At 39.6% G+C, this 26,770-nt stretch overlaps 1 protein-coding gene across 16 annotated transcripts in view; it reads right to left on the bottom strand.

Moving 5' to 3' along the window:
- Positions 1-15,056: 15,056 nt before the first annotated feature.
- Positions 15,057-26,770, bottom strand: part of GK (glycerol kinase) — a 79,784-nt gene continuing 68,070 nt past the window's right edge. For 4 of the 16 annotated variants that reach the window (XM_015127125.3, XM_015127127.3, XM_015127128.3 and 1 more), the window contains 6 exons: positions 26,593-26,677; positions 25,949-26,069; positions 25,696-25,839; positions 22,830-22,910; positions 19,136-19,222; positions 15,057-16,933 (listed from right to left, as the gene is read on the bottom strand). In XM_015127125.3, coding sequence (XP_014982611.1) covers positions 16,923-16,933; positions 19,136-19,222; positions 22,830-22,910; positions 25,696-25,839; positions 25,949-26,069; positions 26,593-26,677 — 529 coding nt within the window. In that variant the 3' untranslated portion in view covers positions 15,057-16,922. The remainder of the gene's footprint in view (positions 16,934-19,135; positions 19,223-22,829; positions 22,911-25,695; positions 25,840-25,948; positions 26,070-26,592; positions 26,678-26,770) is intronic. The other 12 variants (XM_077988292.1, XM_077988293.1, XM_077988294.1 and 9 more) reach the window with 3 other exon arrangements.

Below are 26,770 nucleotides of genomic sequence, written 5' to 3'. Positions count from 1 at the left end.
GCAGTTTCCTTGCACATGCTCTCTTTTGCCTGCTGCCATGTAAGACGTGCCTTTGCTTCTCCTTTGCCTTCCACCATGATTGTGAGGCACCCCACCCCCAGCCATGTGGAAATGTGAATCCATTAAACCTCTTACCTTTATAAATTACCCAGTTTTGGATGTGTCTTTATTAGCAGCGTGAAAACAGACTAATACACCTGCTCTCTTTTACATGATGGTATCAGAGCTCCAAAGACTAGCTAGCCCCAGAGTGCTGTCAGTTTCCCTGCTTTCATTTGCATCTCATTTACTGTTGTTCCATTGGACAAAAGTCACATAGTGAAGTCCACAATCATTGTACAAGAGGACCACTTAAGGACCTGGATATAGAGAGCTGTGACCAAATTTGAGATAATTACTGAAACAATCTGCCACATATGTTTTTATTGTTTTAATAGTGAATGACTTCAAAACTTGTAGGAGAATTTTCTACAATCCCAGTGATTTATTGACATTTATGTAGAGTCAGTACATTAGCATATGCCCAACACCGATTTGACCTAGTGTTCTTGACTTGGTGTCTAGCTATGTTAACGTTATTTGTGTCCTCAGTAGTCAAGACCAAAGCATAGAATTGATTGATGCTCAGTCATTCCATGGCTTTGATGCATTGATTCCCTAGCAGGTTCTCCAGCCACTGCAGTATCACTTCTTGTGGATTTTGTGATTCTAATGAGAAAACTTTGAATTGTATTTTGGTATGTCCCATGTCTTCTACTTGACTCAAAGTATTTCATGGACCACTATACATTTACTTATGTAAGCTTTTCATCTCAAAAAAAATCCTTTCTTTAGAACATTTAGAAGAGATAAAATTATTGTATCAGTCAGCTATTGGTAAGTAATGACAAAATGCAATGTTTCTATGGCATACAGCAATAAACGTTGATTTTGCTTATATGTCTGCAGATCAGCTGGGGGGGTCTGATGGTTTAAGCTGGATTTTCATTAACTCCATGTGTCTCTCATCATCCTTGATTCAGAGGGTTAGCCAAGGCACGTCTCCTGATGATGCAGGGGCGCAAGAAGACACACTCAACTGCACAGGCACTTTTGAAGTCTCTGCTTGTGGCATATCTGTTAACATTCCACTGGCCCAACATGTAGCCAAGTTCAAAGTTAAGATGGGGTGAAATAGAGTCCTTCCACAGAAGTAGGGGAGAGGGATGGAGTATTTTTGCACAATAATTTATCATATTGACTTTGACAGTGAGCTAATAAGGGTTTTTCAATAATGACTTGTCTTTTCAATCTACTGGCCACACTGAGTTCCTGGGTTGGTTGGTTTGCTTGTTTTGTTTTTCTTTTTTCAAGATGGGGTCTCACTCTGTTGCCCAGGCTGGAGTGCAATGGCATGATCACATCTCACTACAGCCTCAACCTTCTGGGCTCAAGTGATCCTCCAGCCTCAGCCTCCCAAGTAGCTGGGACCACAGGTGTACACCACCACACCCAGCTAATTTTTTAATTTTTTGTAGAGATGAGGTCTCACTATATTACCTAGGCTGGATTTGAACTTCTGGGCTCAAGCGATCCTCTTGCCTCAGCTTCCCAAAGTGCTAGCATCCACCATGCCTGGCCATTTGGTTTTTAATTTGCTTCTTTCTCCCTCTCTCCTCTTTCTCCTATCTTCCCCTGTTCCCCTTCCTCTCCCTCCTCCACCTCACATTTAAAATGTGGTTTTAAAAAGTTTTAAGGCGCAAAAGATGATTTATTTGACCTTTTATTTCCAATTTTTTCCCCTAAATGATGGTTAAATTTATCTGAGATGGCTTCTCCTTTATTTTATTTATAAAACATATACAAACCTTTTAATTTATCTATTATTTCTACATGTGTATATTGCCAGAACAGGTGGGTAAAAAGTTTGTTCATTAAACTGAGTTATGAAATGTATCACTCACTGTGCCCCTTTCACCCCAAGTATGTAAAGAGATTCTTTTCTTGTCTGGTTTTTAATTATTATTCACAGAGGAAGGATCACCTTCCATCCTTATTTTTAAATAAAAGTTGTAGACATTTATCAAACATCCAGCATTTTCAAAGACTGCTCAGTCTATTTTTCTAGTGAGCTGAGAAGCAATGGCCATGAAAAGCTCTGAAATCCCCACGCCCCACAGAGAATCAGTGATTACAAAATAAATTACTCCTGGAACAAATAAATCTTCTGTGGTTGATAGGATAGAAATTTGATAATTTAGGGTCACCTACTTAGGTACAATCATGTAGGCTTTGTGGATTAATAATAAATATTAATGGCAGAAGCTATTGAAGTAGAAAATAAAGGCTTAGAAGTAAATATACCTGCAAATATTCGTCATGGCAACTTGATTGAGTGGGAGTGGCGCACGTTCCTGGAAAGTCTGCGTGTGTCATAGACTAGAATGTATAATCTAAGCTATCCTAGTAGGATGTCAAGGTGGGTGGCTGAATTGCGCCTGACCATATACTATCTCACTACCATTTCTTGGTAACATTTGAACATATGCATCCCCCAACTTTTGGCCCCAGAAATGCATATGGCAGAACAATAGTTGATCATGTTCAGAAGAGGGTCAATGATGCTAAGAAACTTGGGGGAGTGGTTAAGAGGTTTGGCTTTGGAGTCTGACACTTGGGATGACTCTCAGTGTCCTTTGCTTTTTTTTTTTTTTTTTTTTTTTTGAGACAGGGTCTCGCTCTGTTGCTCAGGCTGGAGTGCAGTGGTGTGATCTTGGCTCACCGCAACCTCTGCCTCCTGGATTCAAGCAATTCTCCCACCTCAGCCTCCTGAGTAACTGAGACTACAGGTGTGTGCCACCACACCAGGCTAATTTTTTTTTTTTTTTTTTTTTTTTTTTTTTTTTTTTTGTAGATACAGGGTTTCACCGTGTTGCCCAGGCTGGTCTCAAACTCCTGACCTCAAGTGATCCACCCATCTTGGCCTCCCAAAGTGCTGGGATTACAGGCCTGAGCCACCATGCCCAGCCTCCTTTGCATTTTTTAATAGTTTTACTACCTATATATGCCTCCAGCCATTAGCTCCTGCAGGACCCATGTCAGTTTTTGAACAGAGATTATGCTTTTCTCAGGGTGGCCCCCAGCCAATGACTGAGCATGAGGTATATAAACTATATAAAGAGATTCTTTTCCTGTCTGGTTTTTCATTATTATTCACAGAGGAAGGATCACCTTCCATCCCTATCTTTAAATAAAAGTTGTAGACATTTATCAAACATTCAGCACTTTCAAAGACTGCTCAGTGAAACTTGGGCCTGGCCACTTCTGCCCAGTGTGAGACTTCTTTAACTGGCAATCTCCACTCCAGGACTCCTAGTCAGGCTGGCAGAGATTTTTTTCCCCTTCTTTTTTTTCTTTGCTCAATGCTGGGTAATTTGTCCCGATCTGCTTTCCAGTTTGCTAATTAATGGCCGAGAACGGTAGCTCAAGCCTGTAATCCCGGCACGTTGGGAGGCTGAGGTGGGTGGATCACTTGAAGTCGGAAGTCAGGAGTTTGCAACCAGCCTGGCCAACATAGTGAAACCCCATCTCTACTGAAAATACAAAAATTCGTTGGGCATAGTGGTGTGCGCCCATAGGCCCAGCTACTCCGGAGGCTGAGGCACGAGAATCACCTGAACCCAGGAGTTGGAGGCTGCAGTGAGCTGAGATTACACCACTGCACTCCAGCTTGGGTGACAGAGTGAGACTCCATCTTAAAAAAAAAACCAAAACAGTTTACTAATTACACTGGGAGAGTAATAAGATGTGTCCAATCTGTTCAATATATTGTGAAAGGAAAATAAATTTCAGTACCCCCAAATCGCTAAACCAAGGGAAAACTCAAGCTGGGAACTGCGTCAGGCAAACCTGCCTCCCATTTTATTTCTAAATAACATAGCTACAAAGATTTAAAAATAAAAAAAAAAAAAAAAGCTACAGACCTCCCTCACAATTCGCCCACAAATTCTTTGTGGACAAAGGACAGACAGACGGGATCCGTCTGAGGCTCCTGAGATCCCCTTCCTCTGCCCTGTTATTTCACTAAACCACACTAAGACGTTAGTGACTGTTCCTCTACCCTCCTCTCACATGTAAATCGTCCATTCAATGAAAAGCTAATCGGAAACTCGAAAGAATACAACTGTTTGTCTCTTAGCTACCTATGACCAGGAGGCCCTCTCCGTGGCCTGAGTCGTCCCGCCTTTCCAGACCAAATCAATGTACATCTTACATATATTGATTGATGTCTCATGTCTCCCTAAAATGTATAAAACCAAGCTGTGTGCCGATCACCTTGGGCACATGTCATCAGGACTTCCTGAGGCTGTGTCACGGGCACTTCCTTAACCTTGACAAAATAAACTTTCTAAATTGGTTGTGACCTGTCTCAGATATTTAGGGTTCACAATATCCACTGCGTTCTTAAGTTTGGTTATTGAATTTTCCATCCCTAGAGGTTCAGTTCGTTTCTTTTTCAAACCTGCCATGTCTCTTTTATAGCTTTCTGCCTTGTGAATGTTTTCAAGTTTGTCATTTATTTCTTGAAACTTGTCTGATAACATCTGAAATTGTTAAAATCTCCTGCTGTTATATCAGCTGGTTCACATTCATGATGCCTTGCTTTCTAGTACTGAAGCAGCATCGTTGTCTAGGGTAAATACCCGGGGTTCATCATCTTGCTCCAAGAAGATTAAGGACACAAACACATGTGAGTGGGTTAAGAAGCGGAAAGTCTAACAGGCAAAAGAAAGAAGAGAGGAGAGCAGCTCTCTCTTGCGAGAGAGAGGTGTCTGAAAGGGAAAAGCCAGCCTGCGGTGGACTGCAGCAGATTTTATAGGCAGAATTGAGGAGACAGTGTCTGATTTACATAGACCCACAGATTGGTTGGACCAGGTGTGACATTTGCATTGTTTGTGGGGAAAGCCAGTCACCCTACCTAATCTTATTATGCAAATGGGCTTTCCACTTCGCTGGTGCCATCTTGTCTGTTCCCTATTGTACACATGGCTGGCAAAAGGAAGGGAAGATGGAGCTGCCATTTTGATCATGTCTTTTCCTATTGTCACAACTACCGGCATTCACCCGTGCAAAATTCAGGCTTGCTTGTCTCTATCTGCAGCTCGATTTTACAGGCTGCTTTTTGTTAGAAAATAAAATGATTTGGGGGCTGCTTTTCATTATAAGGAAGACCTTACTGCGGACTCCCGTTCCTGTACCCTCCCTATCCGCCTAAGTACTTTCTTCTTAACTGCTGTATCAGTACTATCTCTGACCCCATGCCTTTCATTGCCTTTGGACAATTATTTTTGGTGGCCTCCAAAGCCCTAGGTTAAAGAGGCTTTGTGATTTGATTCGCTCAGCCACCTGGGAGCACTTCCAATCCAGATTGCAACGACCAAGTTCAGGGCTTGATGGACCCTGTTCATTGGGGCTACGGGTCCCTGGGGTGCAAATTTGCAAAAGGGCAGGTATGTGGCAACAACTTCTGAGGGATACGTTTCCTTTTATTTTTTCTTCTCTAGCTCTGCTCTTAGCCAAGGCAACCATCTCTGTAGTCCCCAGGGACAGGGGAGTTAGGCAATAGATCGAGTCCTTATACTGGAGGTGTAGTCTTTTTGGATCCTTCTGTAATGCTGGAGAAACTTCTAGAAGAGTCCCTATATTTTGAATGCATCTTGATCCTGGACTTCTGGATCTGGATCTCAAGTGTGAAGCCTGTTCATCTTTGGTGCTCAGAAGCTTATTTCTCTGATTACAGCCTATCCCCCCGAAATTAAAACTTGCCCTAGGAGTTCACTAATGTCTTTTCAGCTCTTCAATACTCTTCTATTTTTTTGAGATGGAGTCTCGCTTTGTCACCCAGGCTGGACTGCAGTGGTGCAATCTTGGCTCACTGCAACCTCCGCCCCCTGGGTCCAAGCAATTCTCTTGCCTCAGCCTCCCAAGCGGCTGGAATTACAGGCGTGTGCCACCAAGCCTGGCTAATTTTTGTATTTTTAGTCGAGATGGGGTTTTGCCATGTTGGCCAGGCTGGTCTCGAACTCCTGACCTCCAGTGATTCGCCTGCCTCGGCCTCCCAAAGTGTTGGGATGACAGGCGTTAGCCACCACACCAGGCCACTTCAATACTTTTAAGGTATTATTTTGACATTTTCGATGAGGTTGATCTGAATAACCTACTGTGAAAGATAAATATAGCCACAAACTATCTGCTGCTCTTCCTATCAAGAGGTCTCAGCCAGGCACGGTGGCTCACGCCTGTAATCCTAGCACTTTGGGAAGCCAAGGTGGGCAGATCACCTGAGGTCAGGAGTTCGAGACTAGCCTGGCCAACATGGTGAAATCCCGTCTCTACTAAAAATACAAAAATTAGCAGGGCGTAGTGGCTACATGTCTGTAATCCTAGTTACCTGGGAAGCTGAGGCAGGAGAATCACTGAAACCTGGGAGGCAGAGGCTGCAGTAAGCCGAGATCGCGCCACTGCACTCCAGCCAGGGTGACAGAGCGAGACTCCATCTCAAAAAAAAAAAAAAAAAAAAAAAAAAAAAGGGGGGGGTCTGTTTTCCCTTCCCTTGAATGTAGGCAGTCTTATGATTTGCTTTGACCAATAGAAAGGTGTGGAAGTAGGCTTGCTGTGGTGGCTCATGCCTGTAATCCCAGCACTCTGGGAGGCTGAGGCAGGTGGATTGCTTGAGTCCAGGAGTTCAGGACCAACCTGAGCAACATGGCAAAATCCTCTCTCTACAAAAAATACAAAAATTAGCCGAGCATGGAGGCACGTGCCGTGACCCCAGCTACTTGGGAGGCTGAGATGGGAGGATTGCCTGAGCCCAGGAGGTAGAGGCTGCAATGTGCCACTGCTGTGATCATGCTGCTGCATCTCTCCTGGGTGACAGAGTGAGACCCTGTCTCAAAAGAAAAAAAAAGTGGCAGAAGTGACACTGTAGGACTTTCCAAAGTCAAGGCCTCATGAGGCCTTCCACTCTTGCCCTCTTGGAATCCAGCCACTATGGGAAGATGTCTGAGCTATCCTGCTGGATAAGCAATGTGGAAAACTGAGGGGCTCTGGCTGATAGCCCCAGCTGACTCCCAGATGTAGGAGTGAGGTCAACCAGGGCCATCCAGCCTCCAGCCAATGGGCCATTTGACTTGGATTACTTGTCCAGGAGTAATCTAAGCAAGACCAACAGAACTGCCCTCAGTAGAACAGATCAAATCGATGCTCTACAGAATACTGACCAACAAAAGGGTTGTTGTTTTAAGCCACTACGTTGTGAGGTGGTCTCTTACATAGCAATAGATAACTGATACACCCAGCTCACTATTTATTAAAAACCACAAACACTGGCTGGGCGCGGTGGCTCACGCCTGTAATCCCAGCACTGTGCGAGGCCGAGGCAGGCAGATCATGAGGTCAGGAGATCGAGACCATCCTGGCTAACACGGTGAAACCCTGTCTCTACTAAAAATACAAACAATTAGCTGGGCATGGTGGTGGGCGCCTGTAGTCCCAGCTACTCGGGAGGCTGAGGCAGGAGAATGGCGTGAACCTGGGAGGCGGAGCTTGCAGTGAGCCGAGATTCTGCCACTGCACTCCAGCCTGGGCAACAGAGCGAGACTCCAACTCAAACAAACAAACAAACAAACAAACCCCCACAAATATCTTAAACTGAAATTTTAATGCCTAAAACATTACTACCGTAATTCTTGTTATTTGTTATTTTGAGAAGATATTTATGAAAAACGTGTTAACAATGTAAATATATTTTACTGTAGTCATCAAATATTTGATGGCAGAATTGTATTTTTTTTCCTTTTGACTTCAGAAAAATTTTTAAGCATACACAGTTAAAATGGCCAAGTCCACTTGGGTATACCAAAGTCAATTGATTACTGAAGCAGGGTAAAAAAACTGAATTTTCCTTTTTCCAATCCCTTCACCCAAGGGGACTACAATTAGCTCTGCCAAAGCAACATTTAGAAACAAAATTCATCATTTCTTAACCTAGAAACCTGAGAGGAGAAGGAATAGCATAACCCTAAGGCCATTCACTTTATTTCAAGTTAACATCCTACTGAAACATTTTGGATAAAACCCTTTTTGATGATTTTCTATAAGGGAGTTAGCTCCAAAAATAGTTTTGTGAGCAAGACAATTTATATGCCTACTTTCCTTGCCTGTACGTTCATTGTTGTATAATTATAGCATCTATAAATCTACAACTCAATTCTCACTAATAGTACAATGCAAAGCAAAATGCCTTTACTTCTTTTACATTTGGATTACTCAGTTCCAAAATAGTTTGGTTTTTAGAGTAATATATTAAATTTTTAAAAATTTCTTATTTTAAATAAAACAATTCAATTTGAAATAAACCTTATCCAAAAGATGCCCAACGGATTACGGTGTTAAAATTGCTGGTTTAGGCTGGGGATGGTAGATCATGCCTGTAATCCCAACACTTTGGTAGGCCAAGGTGGGAGGATCTCTTGAGCCCAGGAGTTTGAGACCAGCTTGGGAAACATGGCAAAACCCTGTCTCTACAAAAAACACAAAAATTAACTGGGTGCAGGTGCAAGTATGAGTCCCAGGTACTCGTACTGGGGAGGCTGAGCTGGGAGGATCACCTGAGCCCAGGAAGGTCAAGGCTGCAGTGAGCCATGATCACGCCACTGCTCTCCAGCCTGGGTGACAGAGTAAGATCCTGTCTCAAAAAAAAAAAAAAAAAAAAAAAAATTATTGGCTTAAAGATTAAAGAAATTTTGTGATTAAATAAATTTAATCCTATATGTAGCTTATTATTGTTGATATGACTCTATTGTGGTTTTTTTAAAGAAGCATATACTTTGTATCTTAAAACTGTATGTGGAATGTTAGCTAGGACCACCGGCATGTACCACCATGCCTGGCCAATTTTTCTTTTTAAGATTATTTTTGTGTAGAGATGGGGTCTCACTGTGTTGTCCAGGCTGCTCTCAAACTCCTGGCCTCAAGTAATCCTCCCACCTCAGCCTCCAAAGTGTTGAGGTTACGAGTGTGAGCCACTGTGCCTGGCAGTTTTATTATACTTGGATGCTATGGCACTTACAACATATGATCAAAATGCTGATGGATTGTGGTAATAAAGAATACTTTCTTAACAACTTCGTAAAGCTCAACATGTAAAAAGCTAATGACAATGATAATAGAGTTGCAGATTTGCCTGGTATTGATGCAATAATGATGCTATCAACATACAGGACAATTAACATGATTTTGTCTTGATTTGGCCATGTTTATAGATTGTTATATAAAAAGAGATTTTTTTTCTGTATACCTCTCTAGAATCATTCGGTGAAAGGCAAAAGCAAAAAAAAAAAAAAGAGTAAAAAAAAGTTGGTTCATACTGGGAAAATAATGAAGGAACAATTTTGCCTTGGAATTGGTTGATTCTAGTATGTCATTCCAAGACTCAAGCATAAACAGAAATGTTTTTATTAAAAAACGCTTTAATAGAACAGGGTATAACTAAGATTATATTTGTGATTAAATAAATTTAGCAGAGTATATGTGTAATTAGCGGAGATATTCAAGTAGTAAGTGTTAAATTATAAAGAGAAATGTCTATAAACCTTACTTTTATGATGAGCTGAAAGTCTAAGGAAAATCAAAGATGCAAGAGCGTAAACGGATTGTTGGATTCAGTTAATCCTCTGGTTTTTACGATCCTAGCATGAAAGCATTCTGTACATCTCCCACGGTCACTACAATGCTTTCACTTTACTATGATTACTAAAAACCAGTACAGTAGCAACTTCTGCTGATAGATGAGACAGAGAAGCCCAACTGTGGAAAGTAGCGCCACCTAGCGGCCGAATTTGTTTCTTACAAGAGACCAGCTTTTCAAAAGGTGACTGACTGGGTCACTAGAGCCTGTTCCATTTACATGGCCTTTAGCAAGCTGATAAAAGAGTTTAGGCTGAGTGTGGTGGCTCACACCTGTAGTCCCAGCATTTTGGGAGGCCGAGGTGGGAGGATCTCTTGAACCCAGGAGTTCAAGGCCAGCCTTGGAAATATAGTGAGCCCCCATCTCCCCAAATTTTTTTTTAAAAATTAGCTGGGTGTGGTGGTGCGTGCCTGTGGTCCCAGCTACTCAGGAGGCTAATCCTGGAGGATGGCTTGAGTCTGGGAGATCGAGGCTGCAGTGAACCGTGATTGTGCCACTACACTCTAGCCTGGGCAATAGAGCAACACCCCATCTCAAGAAAATAAATAAAACTTAAAATAGTTTAGACTACAAGTGATGGATTTGGAAAATAAGGGAATTTTTTTTTTCCCTAAGCTTCTGATTCTCTGGTTGAAAAACAGGGGAATCTTGTATGGTACAATTCCTTAATAAATTTTGATTGGATATCTGAGACATTTCAGTAGAAATGGTTCAGCATCTGTTCACATTAAAATCACTTAATATTGGCATTATGGTGTCTAAAATACAACTTAATAATAAAACCACAACCATTGAAGTCCTGTCCACTATGATTTAAATGTAAGAAATCTATGTTAACACTTGTAGCTTCACCAGTTCTTCGAGTTGGGCACAAAAATCCTTGGCTTGAGCTACATAGGTACTTGGCTCAAGCCAAGAATCTGGGGCTGGATAATGGTGTGAAGATTTTCTTTCCTTAGTTTTGAAGGGCAGTCTTCTTTTGGGGAGACTCAGGTGGCTAGCAGGGAGTACAATTCAATTAGCCAAACACAGTTATTGGAGCTAACTAGGAGACAGTAATAACCAGCTGCAGGCTTCAGCATATACGAAGCCCTGTGTATGACAGGCATGGCCCTGCCCACGCCTGCCATCTATGGGTGTCTCTCTCTGAGGGGGAGACAAGGGGAACATGGTGTCTCTGATGAACACCTGTATACATGGGAGACCTGACAAAAAATCTCCTTCCAATAATTTTTATTATTCCAGTCTTAATCCATAGAAGATAATAGCTCTGGTTTTGTTTATTCTAAATGAACCTGCTTAATATAAAACATTAAGAATCTCTCTTATACTCATTTCTGATTATCCTGAACAAAAATATGTACTCTGGCTGGGCGCAGTAGCTCACACCTGTAATCCCAGCACTTTGGGAGGCTGAGGCGGATGGATCACGAGGTCAGGAGTTCGAGACAAGCCTGGCCAACATAGTGAAACCGTGTCTGTACTAAAAATACAAAAATACCAGGCATGGCGGCATGTGCCTGCAGTCCCAGCTACTCCGGAGACCGAGACAGGAGAATCGTGTGAACCCGGGAGGTGGAGTGCAGTGAGCTGAGATCGCAACACTGCACTTCAGCCTGGGCGACAGAACGAGACTCCGTCTCAAAAGAAAAAAAAAAAGTACTCTGTGTGTGTGTGTGTGTGTGTGTGTGTGTGTGTCTGTGTTGGGGGTGAGTGTATATCCTTGCAGGATACACATTTATTTAACATATAGAATTAGAGAATTAACTGAACCTGTGGGATGGAGACATAGATAACATTGAAAAGCCATGGAAGAATCCTAATAACTTAGTTTTAGTCATTAGTTATGTCTCTTCCTTTAAAATCGATTATATAATGCAACTAACTACCAGTAACGTCTCCCTGAGTGGGCAAGGAGAATTAAAATATCAAACCATAATTGGGGAGAAACCCAGCATAGGTGAAATTAGAGAATTGTTCTATTTTAGAGTCAAGTTTTCCCTTCAATAGCAGGTTTTAATCACTTCCATGATCACCCTACCGTTTTGTTTTAACCATGTTTTTGTGGTCTTTTAAACACATATTCGAAAGGAAACAAATGTCATTCCATTTTATTATTTAGTGCTTTCTTTGGACTGTAATGAATTAGAACACGGAATACAATAAAACAGGTCTCGTACGTAACTTAAAATCTAATATGATGATAACAATTATTTTCCCTTGGACACTAAACTTAAATGTAGAGTCAAGACTTTTCTGTCTAGAAACTTTCTAGCCTTAACACGTAATTACAAATATGATGGTCTTACAGCCATGCAGTTATCTATTAAAATTCATGGAAGGTACTATATAGAAAACAAATGGGCATTTCTTTTTTGAGTCTTCTAAATTCTGTTCATAACAAGTGAATGGCTAAGTAAGGATGTAATTTCTTTTTTTTGTTTGTGTGTTTTGTTGTTGTTGTTAGAGATGGAGTCTTGCCCTGTCATCTAGGCTGGAGTGCAGTGGCGCCATCTTGGCTCACTGCAGCCTCCACCTACCAGGTTCAAGCGATTCTTCTGCCTCAGCCTCCCAAGTAGCTAGGATTACAGGCGTGTGCCACCACACCCAGCTAATTCTTGTATTTTTATTAGAGATGGGTTTCACCATGTTGGCCAGGCTGGTTTCAAACACCTGATCTCAACTGATCCGCCCACCTTAGCCTCCCAAAGTGCTGGGATTACAGCCGTGAGCCACTGCGCCCAGCCAGGATGTAATTTCTAATACACATTAGTTCTTCTGTATATTGATGCTTCATAGGAGGTGCTTGAAATAATTCTGCCAAAAGATAAGATCAATAAAATTTCAACCCTTCTAATTGGGAAGGCTGTCAGTACTAACAAAACTACACTGATAGACAGACAGTAAGTGATGGATTTAGATCCACACAATCAGGAGAAACACACTTTATCTTTTTATTATGAAATATATGGAGCATACAGAAATGTAGAGGATATAATAAAGACATGTGTACCCACCACTAAGCAGTGCCAAATCTTACGGTATTGCTATATTTGTTTTAACTCTTAATTTTTTTTACAAACACAACTTTCCAGGTTTCAGCAAAGTCCCCTTCCCTGACCCCATCCACCTCTTTCAGAGGTAATCACCACTAAACTTGGTATTCATCATCTCTATGCCTGTTCTATACTTTTAGTTTACCTGTGTCTACATACATGACAGCCCTGATTATTTTGCATGTTGAAATTTTTATATAGTTTATGAACGCTCAAGTTCTATGAAATATTCCCTTAAAGTCTGGGGGAAAATCAAAATAACCACAGGGATCATTTTAGGACTATGGGTGACTTTCTCCTTTCTAACCTTTCATTTTACAATTTTTATAAGAGGAGTAACATTCTCATTTCCAAGCAAACAGTTTTATCAAAGAAATAAAGTGGACAGACGGACACAGTGGCATCACGCCTGTCATCCCAGCACTTTGGAAGGCCAAGGGGGGGGTGGATCGCGAGGTCAGGAGTTCAAGACCCATCTGGCCAATATGGTGAGACCCCCGTCTCTACCAAAAATACAAAAATTAGCTGGGCGTGGTGGCATGTACCTGTAGTCCCAGCTACTCGGGAGGCTTGAGGCAGGAGAATTGCTTGAACCTTGGAGGCGGAGGTTATGGTGAGCCCAGATCATGCCACTGCACTCCAGCCTGGGCAAGAGTGGGACTCTGTTTCAAACAAAAAAAAAAATGTGTATATATCCACACACACACACACATATACATACACACACACACACACACACACACATATATGTATAGTAAAATTTTTTCCCACCCCTTTCTCCCAAGTGCCTAATTATCACCCCTTTCTGTCCCAGTGGATAAGCACTATTAACAGCTTTTCTGTCCTTCCGGCATAGGCAAACATTCTAGTTTCTCTCTCTCTCTCTCTCTCTCTCTAATAGAAGGGTAGTACAGTTACATGCTGCTCCGCACCTTGCTTTTTCACTTACCCTGAATACCATATCTTTCTAGAGAGTATCCTCATCCTTTTCTAAAGCTACACATTTTCTCTGTATGGCTGTACCAGAATTTATTTAACAAGCTTCTCTTTGATGGATATTTTGGTGATTAAATGATTTGATATTTATGAAATCCACTTGTAAACTAGTCATACAATAATAAGAAATCTATGAGATAAATATTATCAAGTTCAATAATAAGGAATAAAAGAAACTACTTAATACTAAACAGGAAAATTGAAAGTGGCCTGAAGCTGCTTTTTAAAATAAAATATTGTCATCCTCTCAACTGTTACGCTGTCAGGTAGAACTAGTTATTTGAAATTGAATGAAAACTGGCAATTAAAGATATTGGCCTAGTTGAGAAACTTGTTTTTAACCTAACTTCTCCTTCTCAGAATATTTATCTTTATGGTCCTCAAATTTAATTTAATGGGTCATTTTCATTAAATTTGATGACGGGGCAATCTCAGGAAATACCTGTGAGAGGTTTTTTTTGTCTACGATACTTGGCATAATGTATATTTAATGATAAGGCCAAAATGAAGATATGTACCTATAAAGTACACACAAAGTAGAAATCAGATTGGTTTACAAAGTCACTCAATTTTCTACTCATTGTTTATTATGTGAACTTATTATTAAAGTTGTTAGGTTGCAAAAGCAAAGGATCAAGGAAACATCAATATTTAAATATTACTAGATAAAACAAGCTATGAAAGAGTTACAGTTAAAAAAAATTTTGTGCTTCTATCTACTATGTTGTAAACACTACAGAGTAAATACTACCTACTCCACTGTCAACGCCGTTAGCTTCTGTGCTATCACAGCTTTCATTTGTTGGTTTCTCCAAAAACTTTACTTCTTCACTCCCACATGATACCAGATACCCAAAAGATATCCCAAAGAATTGGGCTTTGGGCATTTCAAAAGAAACATACTAAAAATTCTAAGATATCATTACAGAAGCAGAGATGCATTACTTATTTTACTGATTAGTTGGAGAACAAAGGATTGAGGTGTTGCCTATCAGATTGAGAGAAGAATGGTGGTCAAGGTTAGCCACGCAAGGCCCTATTGATAATGGCTGCTGACCTTACCAACGTATTTTCTGCAAATGCTGAGATGGGACAGTGTAGTCTGTTCTAACAGAATGATTAAGGTGTTCATCATTACAGAAATTACTTCTTCGGCTGTTGGTTAACTCTTCAGAGTGTGCCCTATCAAGTGCTAACAGCCAAGTTTCACATTTCCTGAAACATCTTTCTTAATTTAACTTTCATCTAAGTTCTAGTCTGTAAATGAGAAGTGCAAGTAAGAATGAGGGGTCAATTTATTTTAAGTAAATTTGTCATTAAATATCAATATGTACAATTTCAAACATTTATAAATCTACAATTTATAGAAAAATTAATGTAATCTTAAAATTATTTGAACAGTGGTTTTCACAATTATTTACAATGAACTCAACCTACTTTTGTAGAAACATTGTTTAAAAGTACCCCTGCCACAAAGTGATCATTTCACAGTACCTCTCTATAATATTTATGTCACTTAAGTGGTGGCTGCATCAATGAAACCTAGCAGATTCAATAATTTAGAAACCGCACAATCAGAACAGTAAATAAAGCTACCATCAATTCCAAACAAAACAGAACCTTTTATAGTAAGATATAAATGTTTTCCCATTCAGCACTAATTGAAAAAAATAATTAGGAGGCAATCTTTTCTTCACTGTTTACTACAAAACTAAGTAATGTTAAGATTTTTTAAAAATTGACATTAAGAAGCTAGATTAGGTAACTTCTTATGTGACATTAAATATTTTGAGAAATTCTTGGTTTCATTGGAAGGCATTTGTAATGATAAACCTTTTTTCAGTTACAATAAGATACTAAGCAGAGATAATTCCGTCATCCCAGATAGCAATTTCTTATTAACAATTGCTAACATTTGAACTGAAAGAGATTATTGGCTTTATTTCTATATTTTTTTCTACTTAGGTATTTAACTTTTTTTGACATCCTCTTATCCCCTCAATAGGATCCCAAATATGTCTAAAATTAATTCAAAAGAAAAATAACTATTTGAATTATTGCTTGTGTTTGAAAACAATATTTACTGTAGTATTCCACAGTTTCTTCTTTTTTTAAGCTAAGACAAATAAAAATGTAAGGGATAAGAAATATAGTTGAAGTCACAATAAAGTATATTTTCTTTTATTGACATAAAACATAAATTTTAAATGTTGGCTCTTTAAGAAAAAAATTCTCCTGGTAAATATTATGCATAACCGTTGCCCAAAAATGTATACAGCTGTTTTCCAACATATTTATATACATAGTGGTTCACTTAAGACCAGCCCTGTTAGAACCTTCTGAATTTAATGTGCTCTTAATTTATAAATGGGCTACCCTCAGTGTATAAAATATATAGGCAGGTATGACAAAGTAAAAAATATAAAAAGGAAAGATGGAAGAAAAAAGAAAGTATCCTTTCCTGTAAGATCCAGACAGAAAGTCATCATAACTAGTGGGACAAAGGAAAATATCTGAAGGATTTCAGTTTTGGCAAATACTTTTCAGAAAAATATCCAAGCTGTGAGAACACTAAATGTCTATTTTAATAATTTAGTAGAAGTTTCTATTCAAACATTCAGTGAAGGTGTTGCCGTCTTCTACTATGTAGACAAGAAGACTTTTGGGGTGTCCGTTAAAATCAAAGAGCTGCTCATTTGTAACAGGTTAGTAATAACCTTTTAATCAAGTATATGTCATGCAGAGACTCAAATCCTGGTCCAATAGTGTTTGAATATGTTTGATGGAAGATTCCAATAGTGAGGATCCAAATTCTTCCTACATCTTAGAGGCAATGCAGCAGGATGTTATGGCAATGGAGGGGGTCAGCCCCAAAGGTAGCTGGTCCAACCTTAACTGTGGATGTTAAAAAAAAAAAACAAAAAAAAACAAAACAAAAAAAAACCACCAAATATTTCTATAGCATTCTTTTTGCTGCATTTTCTTTATTTTAAGCCACAGGTCTACTCGGAGGGTCATGCAGCAAGTGGCTTATAAATAAAATCAAAGTCTATGAATAGTGTCATCGCATTAAGAGACAGAATTGCTGGGTTCTTTCATTATGTAAAAAGCTCACATCTTGGGACTCCATGAGTTGGTAAGTTTTATGGAATACCTGAAATGGGGAATAAAAACCACATATGTCAATAATACATGCATACAATGCAGGAGTTAAAGCAATGAAGACGATTCAATCATTTATTAAACTAGAAAGTCCATATGATTTCTAAATCATGCCTCACAATTAAAATGCAACAAACAGGGCTAATTCCAAAATTAGCAAATATTGCCACTGTTGCTAATTGTTTACCAAGGCAAACAATTTCCAGCCCTCTCAAATTGCAGGGTATGTCATCAAAGAGAGAACCTAAATATAGTGACCACGTGCATTTTAGAAGCCTAAGAATCTAGACACGTAGCACATCTTTTAGCTTAGAGAGATGCCACATGTCTCAATTTTCATAGAGACAAGGCCTTTTCATGCTGTCATGATACCAAGGGGGAAACAAACAAACAAATAAATCAAAACTTTCAGCTGCAATGTTTCTTTTCTTTACTTTTCCAGACCATTGTTATGCAGCCCAAAATACTCAGGATAATGAAAAGTAACAGAGGCCGGGCGCGGTGGCTCACGCCTGTAATCCCTGCACTTTGGGAGGCCGAGATGGGCGGATCACGAGGTCAGGAGATCGAGACCATCCTGGCTAACACGGTGAAACGCCGTCTCTACTAAAATACAAAAAAAAAAAAATTAGCCGGGCGCGGTGGCGGGCGCCTGTAGTCCCAGCTACTCGGGAGGCTGAGGCAGGAGAATGGCGCGAACCCGGGAGGCGGAGCTTGCAGTGAGCCGAGATGGTGCCACTGCACTCCAGCCTGGGCGACAGAGTGAAGACTCCGCCTCAAAAAAAAAAAAAAAAAAAAAGTAACAGAACTTTTTCTAAAACAATGTGTACGTTTCTTTATAGATTTAAATTACAGTTCTCATGGGAATGTTCCACCAAACATTCCTGAGAAGCAGAAAGAACAGATTCCATATAGATTTATGTATACAGAGGCCTTTTGTAAGGTAATTCAAAGAAAAACTAACTATTTGGACTAGTGGTTGTGTTTTTGGAAACGCAGTATTTACTGTAGCATTCCATAGTTTTTTCTTCTGTTACTGATACCAAATTAAGGTATTGTTAGTACAGAAGCAGACAATTTGAACAAATTTATTCTGAATATGCATGAATATTCAGAATATGGAAAAAGTAATATAATCTAGTTTTAAATTCTCATGCAAGTAATCCAAATTTTCTCATTAAAAGATAACCTAATGTTCTGCAAATAATTTTCTGTAAATAATTTTCGTTCTACATTTATGTATAGCACTAAAATGATAATGACAAGCTAAATAAATGTTTGTCAGATCTCGACAAACAGATGTTCCCTCTCATATCACTAAAGTTTAAATTTTACATCTTAAGCTCAGGCCATTATCTTATTAATTGAGAGAGAGAATTTAACTCTCCCTAACCATGAAGATTTTTTTTTTTAAGTTTCACTTTCATGGGAACATACAGAATAAGAAGCATCATTTCCATTTAAGCCAGTAATTTTAAGAAAAATTGAGCTATCATCAAGAGCAGCTTCCAAAAATGGCTATTATAAATTAATAAGATTATGCAATATATTTCATAACATGCTGAGCCATTTTACTTTTATTTTAAAAAGATTATTCAGTAGAAATCAATGTGGAAAAATAATTCTATTTTCATTTCAACCCCTTTATTTAAGCAATCATTTTTAAAACTTCAGTTCACAAAATACATTCTTTTAACTAAAACAAAAGTGACTATAAATCTTCCCTGGTTTTAGGGTTTTACAGGAACTCTGCTGACATGCTCTGGCTGAAACTCTTGCCAGAAATGAAAAGTTAAGACTTGCTTAGCAAATTTTCAGGAGTATGAAAAATAATTTGTATACATTTGAAAGACAATTTAATTAATGTCAAAACTATACTTTAACTTTCAGCAGTCTGAAAGTCCTTTCATTTAAATATTAGTATTTTCACTTTTGCTTATTGCTGCAGCTCACAGCAGAATGTAGTCCCTCTTAAATAAATCATCACATTAAAAATGTAAATAGGTTAAGCAGAGTCACAGTTCTTACTTCTAACTGCCCCCAAAGATTAATTGGTCTAACTAATTAGACCTTTAATTGAGTTTCCAGCTTCCTAGACACAGAAAGAATGAAAAACACTGAAAAATTTGTTAAGTTATACACGAAAACATTAAAGCTAACTAAATAGAGTTGTCTAATTTAAAGAGTAACTAACCTGAGATGTACCTTGCTCCGATTAACATTACCATGCTACTCACTATAAAAAAGCCCAAGGGCAGACTACAGAAGATACTAGGGTCACCTGTGGTCATCCAAGCAGAAGAGAATTCCAGTCAAGCAAACCAAAAGAGAGACACATAATTACAATATTTGTGTTAAGAATCACAAGATAGCAAAACAAAATAAGCTATAAAAATAGTATATTCATAAAAGCTAGCAAAGAGTTATTACTTCAAATCAAAAATATAATCAATATTGAAGGCTTATGACAGTTAACAAACAATACAGATAGCATGCCACACAGCCAAGAACATAATACATATAGACCAACATTAGCCTTCCGCTGGCAAAGCCAGAGAGAGCCTATGGATAACTTTTTGGGAGGCTGTTAATTTTAGCTTTCTTGATTCTTCCCCCAAATATACTAAATGATCTATTTAATTCCACCCAAGTTCAAATTATAGGTCTTTTGGCTATGAGAGAAGAGTTATATTAGTGTTCTAAGATGAACTTAAAACCCTATTTTTTGCTAAAATATTAGTTCAGTTTTAATTTTTATTTATTTATTTATTTTGAGACGGAGTCTCGCTCTGTCACCCAGACTGGAGTGCAGTGGCGCAATCTCGGCTCACTGCAAGCTCCGCCTCCCGGGTTCACGCCATTCTCCTGCTTCAGCCTCCCGAGTAGCTGGGACTACAGGCACCCGCCACCACGCCCGGCTAATTTATTTTTGTATTTTTAGTAGAGACGGAGTTTCGCCGTGTTAGCCAGGATGGTCTCAATCTCCTGACCTCGTGATCCACCCGCCTCAGTCTCCCAAAGTGCTGGGATTACAGGCGTGAGCCACCACGCCCGGCCAGTGTTATTTTTTTAATAGAATTTGGTATGTAACAAAATGCACCTGACAATACATTTTAAACACATATTAAAAGTATGTTAAAAATTGTTTACAAAGCATTCAAATGTAGTCACAAACAAGAAAATAAATATGATTGCTTCAAAATTGGCAAACTGCTTTGAAACTTAAGCAAGCCTCATATTCTTCCCATAGGTAAAGATACAGGTAGCAGTTCTAATATCCTTTCAAGTTTATTAAAATAGGATTCTATCTGTATTGCTGTTATCATATAAATTATATAGTTATATAGCTTAGATTGCTTAAAGGAATACAACTAGCATTTTATTAACTGACGATTACTATTCCAAGTTTATTACACAGCTTAGAGACCCCCAAAATATTACATATTAGAGTGTTTTTCATAAATCTATTCAAAAAACATTTTCAGGCCGGGTGCGGTGGCTCATGCCTGTAATCCTAGCACTTTGGGAGGCCGAGGTGGGCGGACCACCTGAGAGGTTGGGAGTCGAGACCAACCTCTGACCAACATGGAGAAATCTAGTGTCTACTAAAAATACAAAATTAGCTGGGCATGGTGGCACATGCCTGTAATCCCAGCTACTCAGGAGGCTGAGGCAGGAGAATTGCTTGAACCCGGGAGGCAGAGGCTGCGGTGAGCGGAGATCGCGCCATTGCACCACTCCAGCCTGGGCAACAAGTGTGAAACTCCATCTCCAACAAACAAACAAACAAAAAAATTTCAAACTGGCTTAAATCCACTGCAGCCTAACTGAAACAAAAACAAAGTTCTTTAAAATATAAAACTCTCACAAACCAAACTACTTTTATCATTAATGCTGATAGCAGAAATTGGAGCAATCATATTTTTTTTTGTTTTATCAACTTTTTCTTAGCATTTTAAATTCATTGATAGTCAAGTACACAAACAAGGGAAAAATGATCAGTTGATTTTGTGGGAATTTTGCAGTTAAAATTACATCCTGAACTGCTAGTGAGGAGAACTGTATATCTGTGTGTAAGACATGGGGTTGAAGGGAGGGAGACAGGAGGATTAAAATGCCATTTTAAGGCCGGGCGCGGTGGCTCACGCCTGTAATCCCAGCACTTTGGAAGGCCAAGGCTGGTGGATCACGAGGTCAGGAGTTCAAGACCTGCCTGGTCAAGATAGTGAAACCCCATCTCTACTAAAAATACAAAAAAATTGCCGGGCGTGGTGGCAGGCACCTGTAATCCCAGCTATTCGGGAGCCTGAGGCAGGAGAATGGCTTGAACTTGGAGGGCAGAGGTTGCAGTGAGCTAAGATCACAACACTGCACTCCAGCCTGGGCGACAGAGTGAGACTGCATCTCAAAACACAAAAAACAAAACGAAATGCCATTTTAAACATGCCAGTTAAAGTGCCATTTTAAAACGTCCAGCTAGTTAAAGAAATCATGTAACTCCACTTCTTACAAGCAATAATTAAGGGCAACTAGAAAAGAAGTCAGGGCTTACGTCTATCTCATACAGCAACTAGCACTGTGCTAGAAAAATACTTATGATTGAGAAGTTTAATTGTAAAGGGTCTCTCAAAATTACAGTCTTAGCAAGAAAAACTTTGCCACCATCTTGGAAAAGGAAGCTGAGTCTCACAACAAAAGATATTAAGCTTATTTAGGAGAAAAACAAAAGCTTCAAATAGGAACATCCGGGACTGAAAATACAGACCACAGTTATCTGTGGCAGTAGATAGTTCTGGAAGCTTTCCTAAAAAACAGAAACATTAACTTTGGGGTTGGAAGGAAGGCAGGTATTATTTCATTTGTCAACTCTTCCCCATTAAAGTATATGCTCAAGTCAGGTGCGGTGGCTCACGCCTGTAATCCCAGAACTTTGGGAAGCCAAGGCGGGTGGATCACTTGAGGTCAGGAGTTCCAGACCAGCCTGGCCAACATGGTGAAACCCCGTCTCTACTAAAAATACAAAAAAATTAGCTGGGCGTGGTGGTGGGTGCCTATAACCCCAGCTACTTGGGAGGCTGAGGCAAGAAAATCATTTAAACCCACGAGGCAGAGGTTGCAGTGGGCCAAGATCGTGCCACTGTACTCTAGCCTGGGTGACAGAGCAAGACTCTATCTCAAAAAAAAAAAAAAAAAAAGTATATGCTTCAATAAATTATTTGCCATTGTTCCATTCATTATGCTCCACATCTTGTATTTAGCAAAAAATAATACTATGCATCTTAAGGCTGTTTAAATGGTTTACTTAAGCTCTTGACCTTCCTAAGTGATCGTAAGGTAGAATAGTCCACTATTTTTTCTGCTAAGAGCATTTCCCAATCTATTTATAAGAGTTCGAATTTACTATGTTTGGTATATTTCTTCCTCTCTGATTCCAAAGGAATTCCCATTATGTACTTGGAATCAGCCTAGGAAGTAGCAGAATATATTCTGAAATTAATACAGTTTTCAGTTGGTTCAAGTCATAAAGACAGCCCCCCAAAAAGGTAAAGTAAGAGGAGAAGGGAAAAAAAATGAAGACTCTAGTTGATTTTTTTTTCATTAAGAAGAAACTAGAAATAATTTTACTCTTGGAAGACTAAGTTGTCAATTGAAGTACCAAGAATAAACTAATAAGGAAAGATATGGCAGGATAGAGTTAAGTATGTATATCAACCTGATAATTTACATTTTGTGTTTAGAACTTTAAAGTGTTTTCAAAATGTTAGAATCTCTGGACATACGATAACACTTTGCTTCAGAGCAGCCTGGCTATGTGTAAATGGCTAGATACTTAATAACTATTTAACATACTAAGAAAATGTGGCAGTAATAAACAAAAACATTTTTACCACTTTCTGGAGATTGAGTTGTAACCCAACCCATTGACTTCATCACAGCTTTCTTCCATGTAGAATAACGAATTTCACTTTCTAGAATTAGAAGGTAGAAAAAACACATATGAAAGGTAGTTTGCTGAGATGTTCTACGTACCATACTTATGATCACTCAACATTCTTCACAAATTATTGCACACATTAAACTGCAGTGGGGCTTTAGCAGGACTCAGATTTGAAAGCACATGGTTGCTGATGACTGCCAGTGACTGGAAGAGATGCTTGCTTGGAAGTTGGAGTGAAACAGGACACGGGGAGGCTGGGTGTGGTGGCTCATGCCTGTAATCCCAGCATTTTGGGAGGGTGAAGAGGGAGGATCGCTTGAGCTCAGGAGTTTGAGACCAGCCTGAGTACCATGGTAAAACCCTGCCTGTAGTACTAGCTACCCGGGAGGCTAAAGTAGGAGAATCATTTGAGCCTGGGAGGCGGAGGTTGCAGTGAGCCAAGATCACACCACTGCACTCTAGCCTGGGTGACAGAGCAAGACTCGGTCTCAAAAACAAGCAAGCAAACAAACAAACAAACAAAAACAGGATAGGGGAAATTCAGCAGGGTAAAGGAAGACTGGTAGACAGACTGCCTGCTATGCAGACTGGGCCACACACAAACAAGTGGTAATGAATTAGAAAGGGGAATCCCATTTGATCTGCTTTCTCTTCTTTTTGGGGGAAAGAGTATGAGGAAAAGGGTATGCTGTAATGTGGGAAGACTAGAAGGAGGCGTTTTTATTTCAGTCAGAGGATTTAACAAATACTGGTTTCTCATAAGATTTGAATTGCATTCCTCTGAGTCAGCCCCATGCCCCCTAACCCCAGCATCTTAAAGCAAGATTTTTTAAAGGTGGAAATCCACAACAGAAAGTCTAAACAAAAATGAGCTTGATGCTGTACTTCTAAGGGTGGTGAACCCCATGTGGGGCTACCTTTCTCTCAAGCCTCCCAGACTTTCCATAGCACCTGAGGCCTGCAACACCCAGGAGACAAGGCTCAAGAATCACTCACTTCAGAAAGCTTTCTGGTGCCCCATTTCTATCCCCGCCCCCTCTTCACACATACCCCAGGATGTCAGCTACCACAGTGAATTTTTATGGTTTTGTCTACTGCTCCCAATATACTTTAATCTTCTGAAGGGCAAAAGAAGGTAAGAAGATAAGGCTTTATTCATCTCTATATCCCCACATCAGTACAGTCTCTGGCCTGTGGTTGGCTATAAACAACTGTTTGCTGGCAAAATGTACTATTTATATCTAGGCGCCCATTCATTTATGGGGAGGAGTGAGGGCTGGTGACAGGGAGGACAATAGGGCATGACTGATCAACCCCAGGCTAAGGCCTTCAACACCAGCAAAGATGGCTCTCCTACGAATGGAGATGGCTGTCTTGACATAGAGCTTCCTTGCTTTAAGAGTGAGATTGGCATTTAGAGGCCATATACCTGCTCTGGACATTATTTGCTTATTATAAAGTTGATTTTTTTTTTGAAAAGTAGAAACATTTTTTGAACTTCATATTTCATCCAGTATTGCAAAAGTTAAAAATGACAGAATATCAGATGTTGAAATACATTTCTAAATCAAGGTACATGGTATACTCTGACTATAAAATTACTAGTATTCATTTTCTTATATGTTGAATGAATAAAATTGAGAAACACTGGCATAGTCTCCCAGAAAACCAAAGAAAAATGCATTTGAAAGCTTATTCCCAATATCTTAAAATCTACTTCGATGCTTTCTTTTTTTTTAAGAGACAGGGGTCTCATTATGTTACCTAGGCTGGACTCGAACTCTTGGGCCCAAGAGATCCTCCTGGGTAGCTGGGACTATAGGCACATATCACCATTCCCAGCTGATGCTATTTTATGCATAGGTTTTTAAAAAGTTATAAAACCAATTCTAATATATAAAACCTTATTTTTTCTACATTTATTTAAATTTAAGAACGACATCACTACATTTTAGTGAAAGTGCTGATCACAGCTTGTGGCTTAGCTTAGTTAGCACAGTGAATCAGATATCTAATGTTCACTTACTTAAATTGTTGCTGCCTTCATCAGGTTAGTCCTGCTGTGCTTAAAAGTTACCAGAGTGTCTCTTAACCCAGCTAATTATGTCCTAAAGCTGGACCACTGGCACCAAAGATGATCTGGTATAGACATTAGAGATGAGTGGCTGATATATCTTCCTTCTCACTTTAAAAAAGGCTGTTCTAACTAGCTATACCCGACAGTGTGTCAGTATTATTATCCTACACTAAAGGACCATAAACATTAAAAGCAAATGGTTTTCAAAAAGTGATTTTAGAAGTTCTTTTGATAAACAACGATTTCTGTCATTCACATTTATTCAGTAAAGCCCAATATGCTTAGTACCCGAATCTGCAATGATAACATTTACTATTTTACTTGGTTCCTTAACTTTTTTTTTTTTTTTTTTTTGAGACGGAGTCTCGCTCTGTCGCCCAGGCTAGAGTGCAGTGGCGCGATCTCGGCTCACTGCAAGCTCCACCTCCTGGGTTCACGCCATTCTCCTGCCTCAGCCTCCTGAGTAGCTGGGACTACAGGCGCCCGCCAGCACGCCCCGCTAATTTTTTTTTTAATGTATTTTTAGTAGAGACGGGGTTTCACCATGTTAGCCAGGATGGTCTGGATCTCCTGACCTCCTGATCCACCCACCTTGGCCTCCCAAAGTGCTGGGATTACAGGCGTGAGCCACCGCGCCCGGCCGGTTCCTTAACTTTTAACTAAACAGAAAAACAAAACTCCCATGCACTAAGGTCGTTTTCACAGTATTATCACTAAACATTTCATTATTTAAATGTACCCTCAGCATTAATCTGAGGTTCAAACCGCTCCATTGTGACGGCAGACAAATCCTCGGGTTCGAGACTCCATACGCCGACTCCTTCTGCAGCCCCTGCAGCCATAGCAGCACCTAGTGCAGTGGTTTCGGGCATCGAGGGCTTCACTGAGGGGAGAGAGTTCCATCAACATCTTTGTGGTTACATATGCCCAAAGAACTAGTTTTTCCCAAGAAACATTACTCCAGGAGTTTAAAGGAATGAAGACTTACTAACCTACTGGAATATACAGAATGTCTGCTTGTAGCTGCATAAGAATTTTGTTGCTGGTCATTCCTCCATCTACCTGCAAATGACTGAGTGGAATTCCACAGTCTCGATTCATGGCATCCAAAATCTTAAATAAACCAGTGCAATTAATGTTATAAATCTATTTCATAGTAACATCTCTGAAAATGGCAATCCTCCACTCAACTCTCAAGGCTTCCAAGAGCCTATGGAATAAATTGAGACTTCTTATTCTAGTCTTCTAAGCCCTCTTTGATCTGCTCACAGCCAGCCTTTTCTCTCACTACACCTCTGCATTCACCTTGATATTCAGCTAAGCTATACAACTCTGTTTGGTACCCTGTTTTTCTGCCTTGATGCCTATGTTTGTGCTATTTCCTTTGCCTAATGTGTGCCACTCAGCCTCCCCACAACCATAAAATTCTCAGTGCCTGACAGGGAACAGGAACTTAGAAGGTAATGACAGCTGGAAAAAGGGAAAAAAAACCCTGCTTATATTTAGATTAGTATTTAGGTAGCCGTAATATTTGATTAACTACATTTTCAGTACTGAATAAAGCTCAGGTGTTACCATATAACTTAAGAGTGATAAAAGTGAACTAAGTACAAGAAAACAGGCCCGTATTTGTTACCTCTCGAGTTTGGAAACAAACAGCTTCTAATGCAGCAAAAGCAATATGGCATTTATTGGTGAACTGAGTGAGTCCACAGATTATCCTAAAAATACGCACAAAGATTTTCAGATTAGAATGGTATAAACCAATCAATTTGAAATATCTCAAATATGAAAAGGTCAAATTTGATAGATAG

This window comes from Macaca mulatta, chromosome X, assembly GCF_049350105.2.
Source record: "Macaca mulatta isolate MMU2019108-1 chromosome X, T2T-MMU8v2.0, whole genome shotgun sequence".
Taxonomy (NCBI): Eukaryota; Metazoa; Chordata; class Mammalia; order Primates; family Cercopithecidae; genus Macaca; species Macaca mulatta.
Note: the sequence above shows the minus strand (reverse complement) of the source record. Positions and strands in the feature narration are given on the sequence as shown.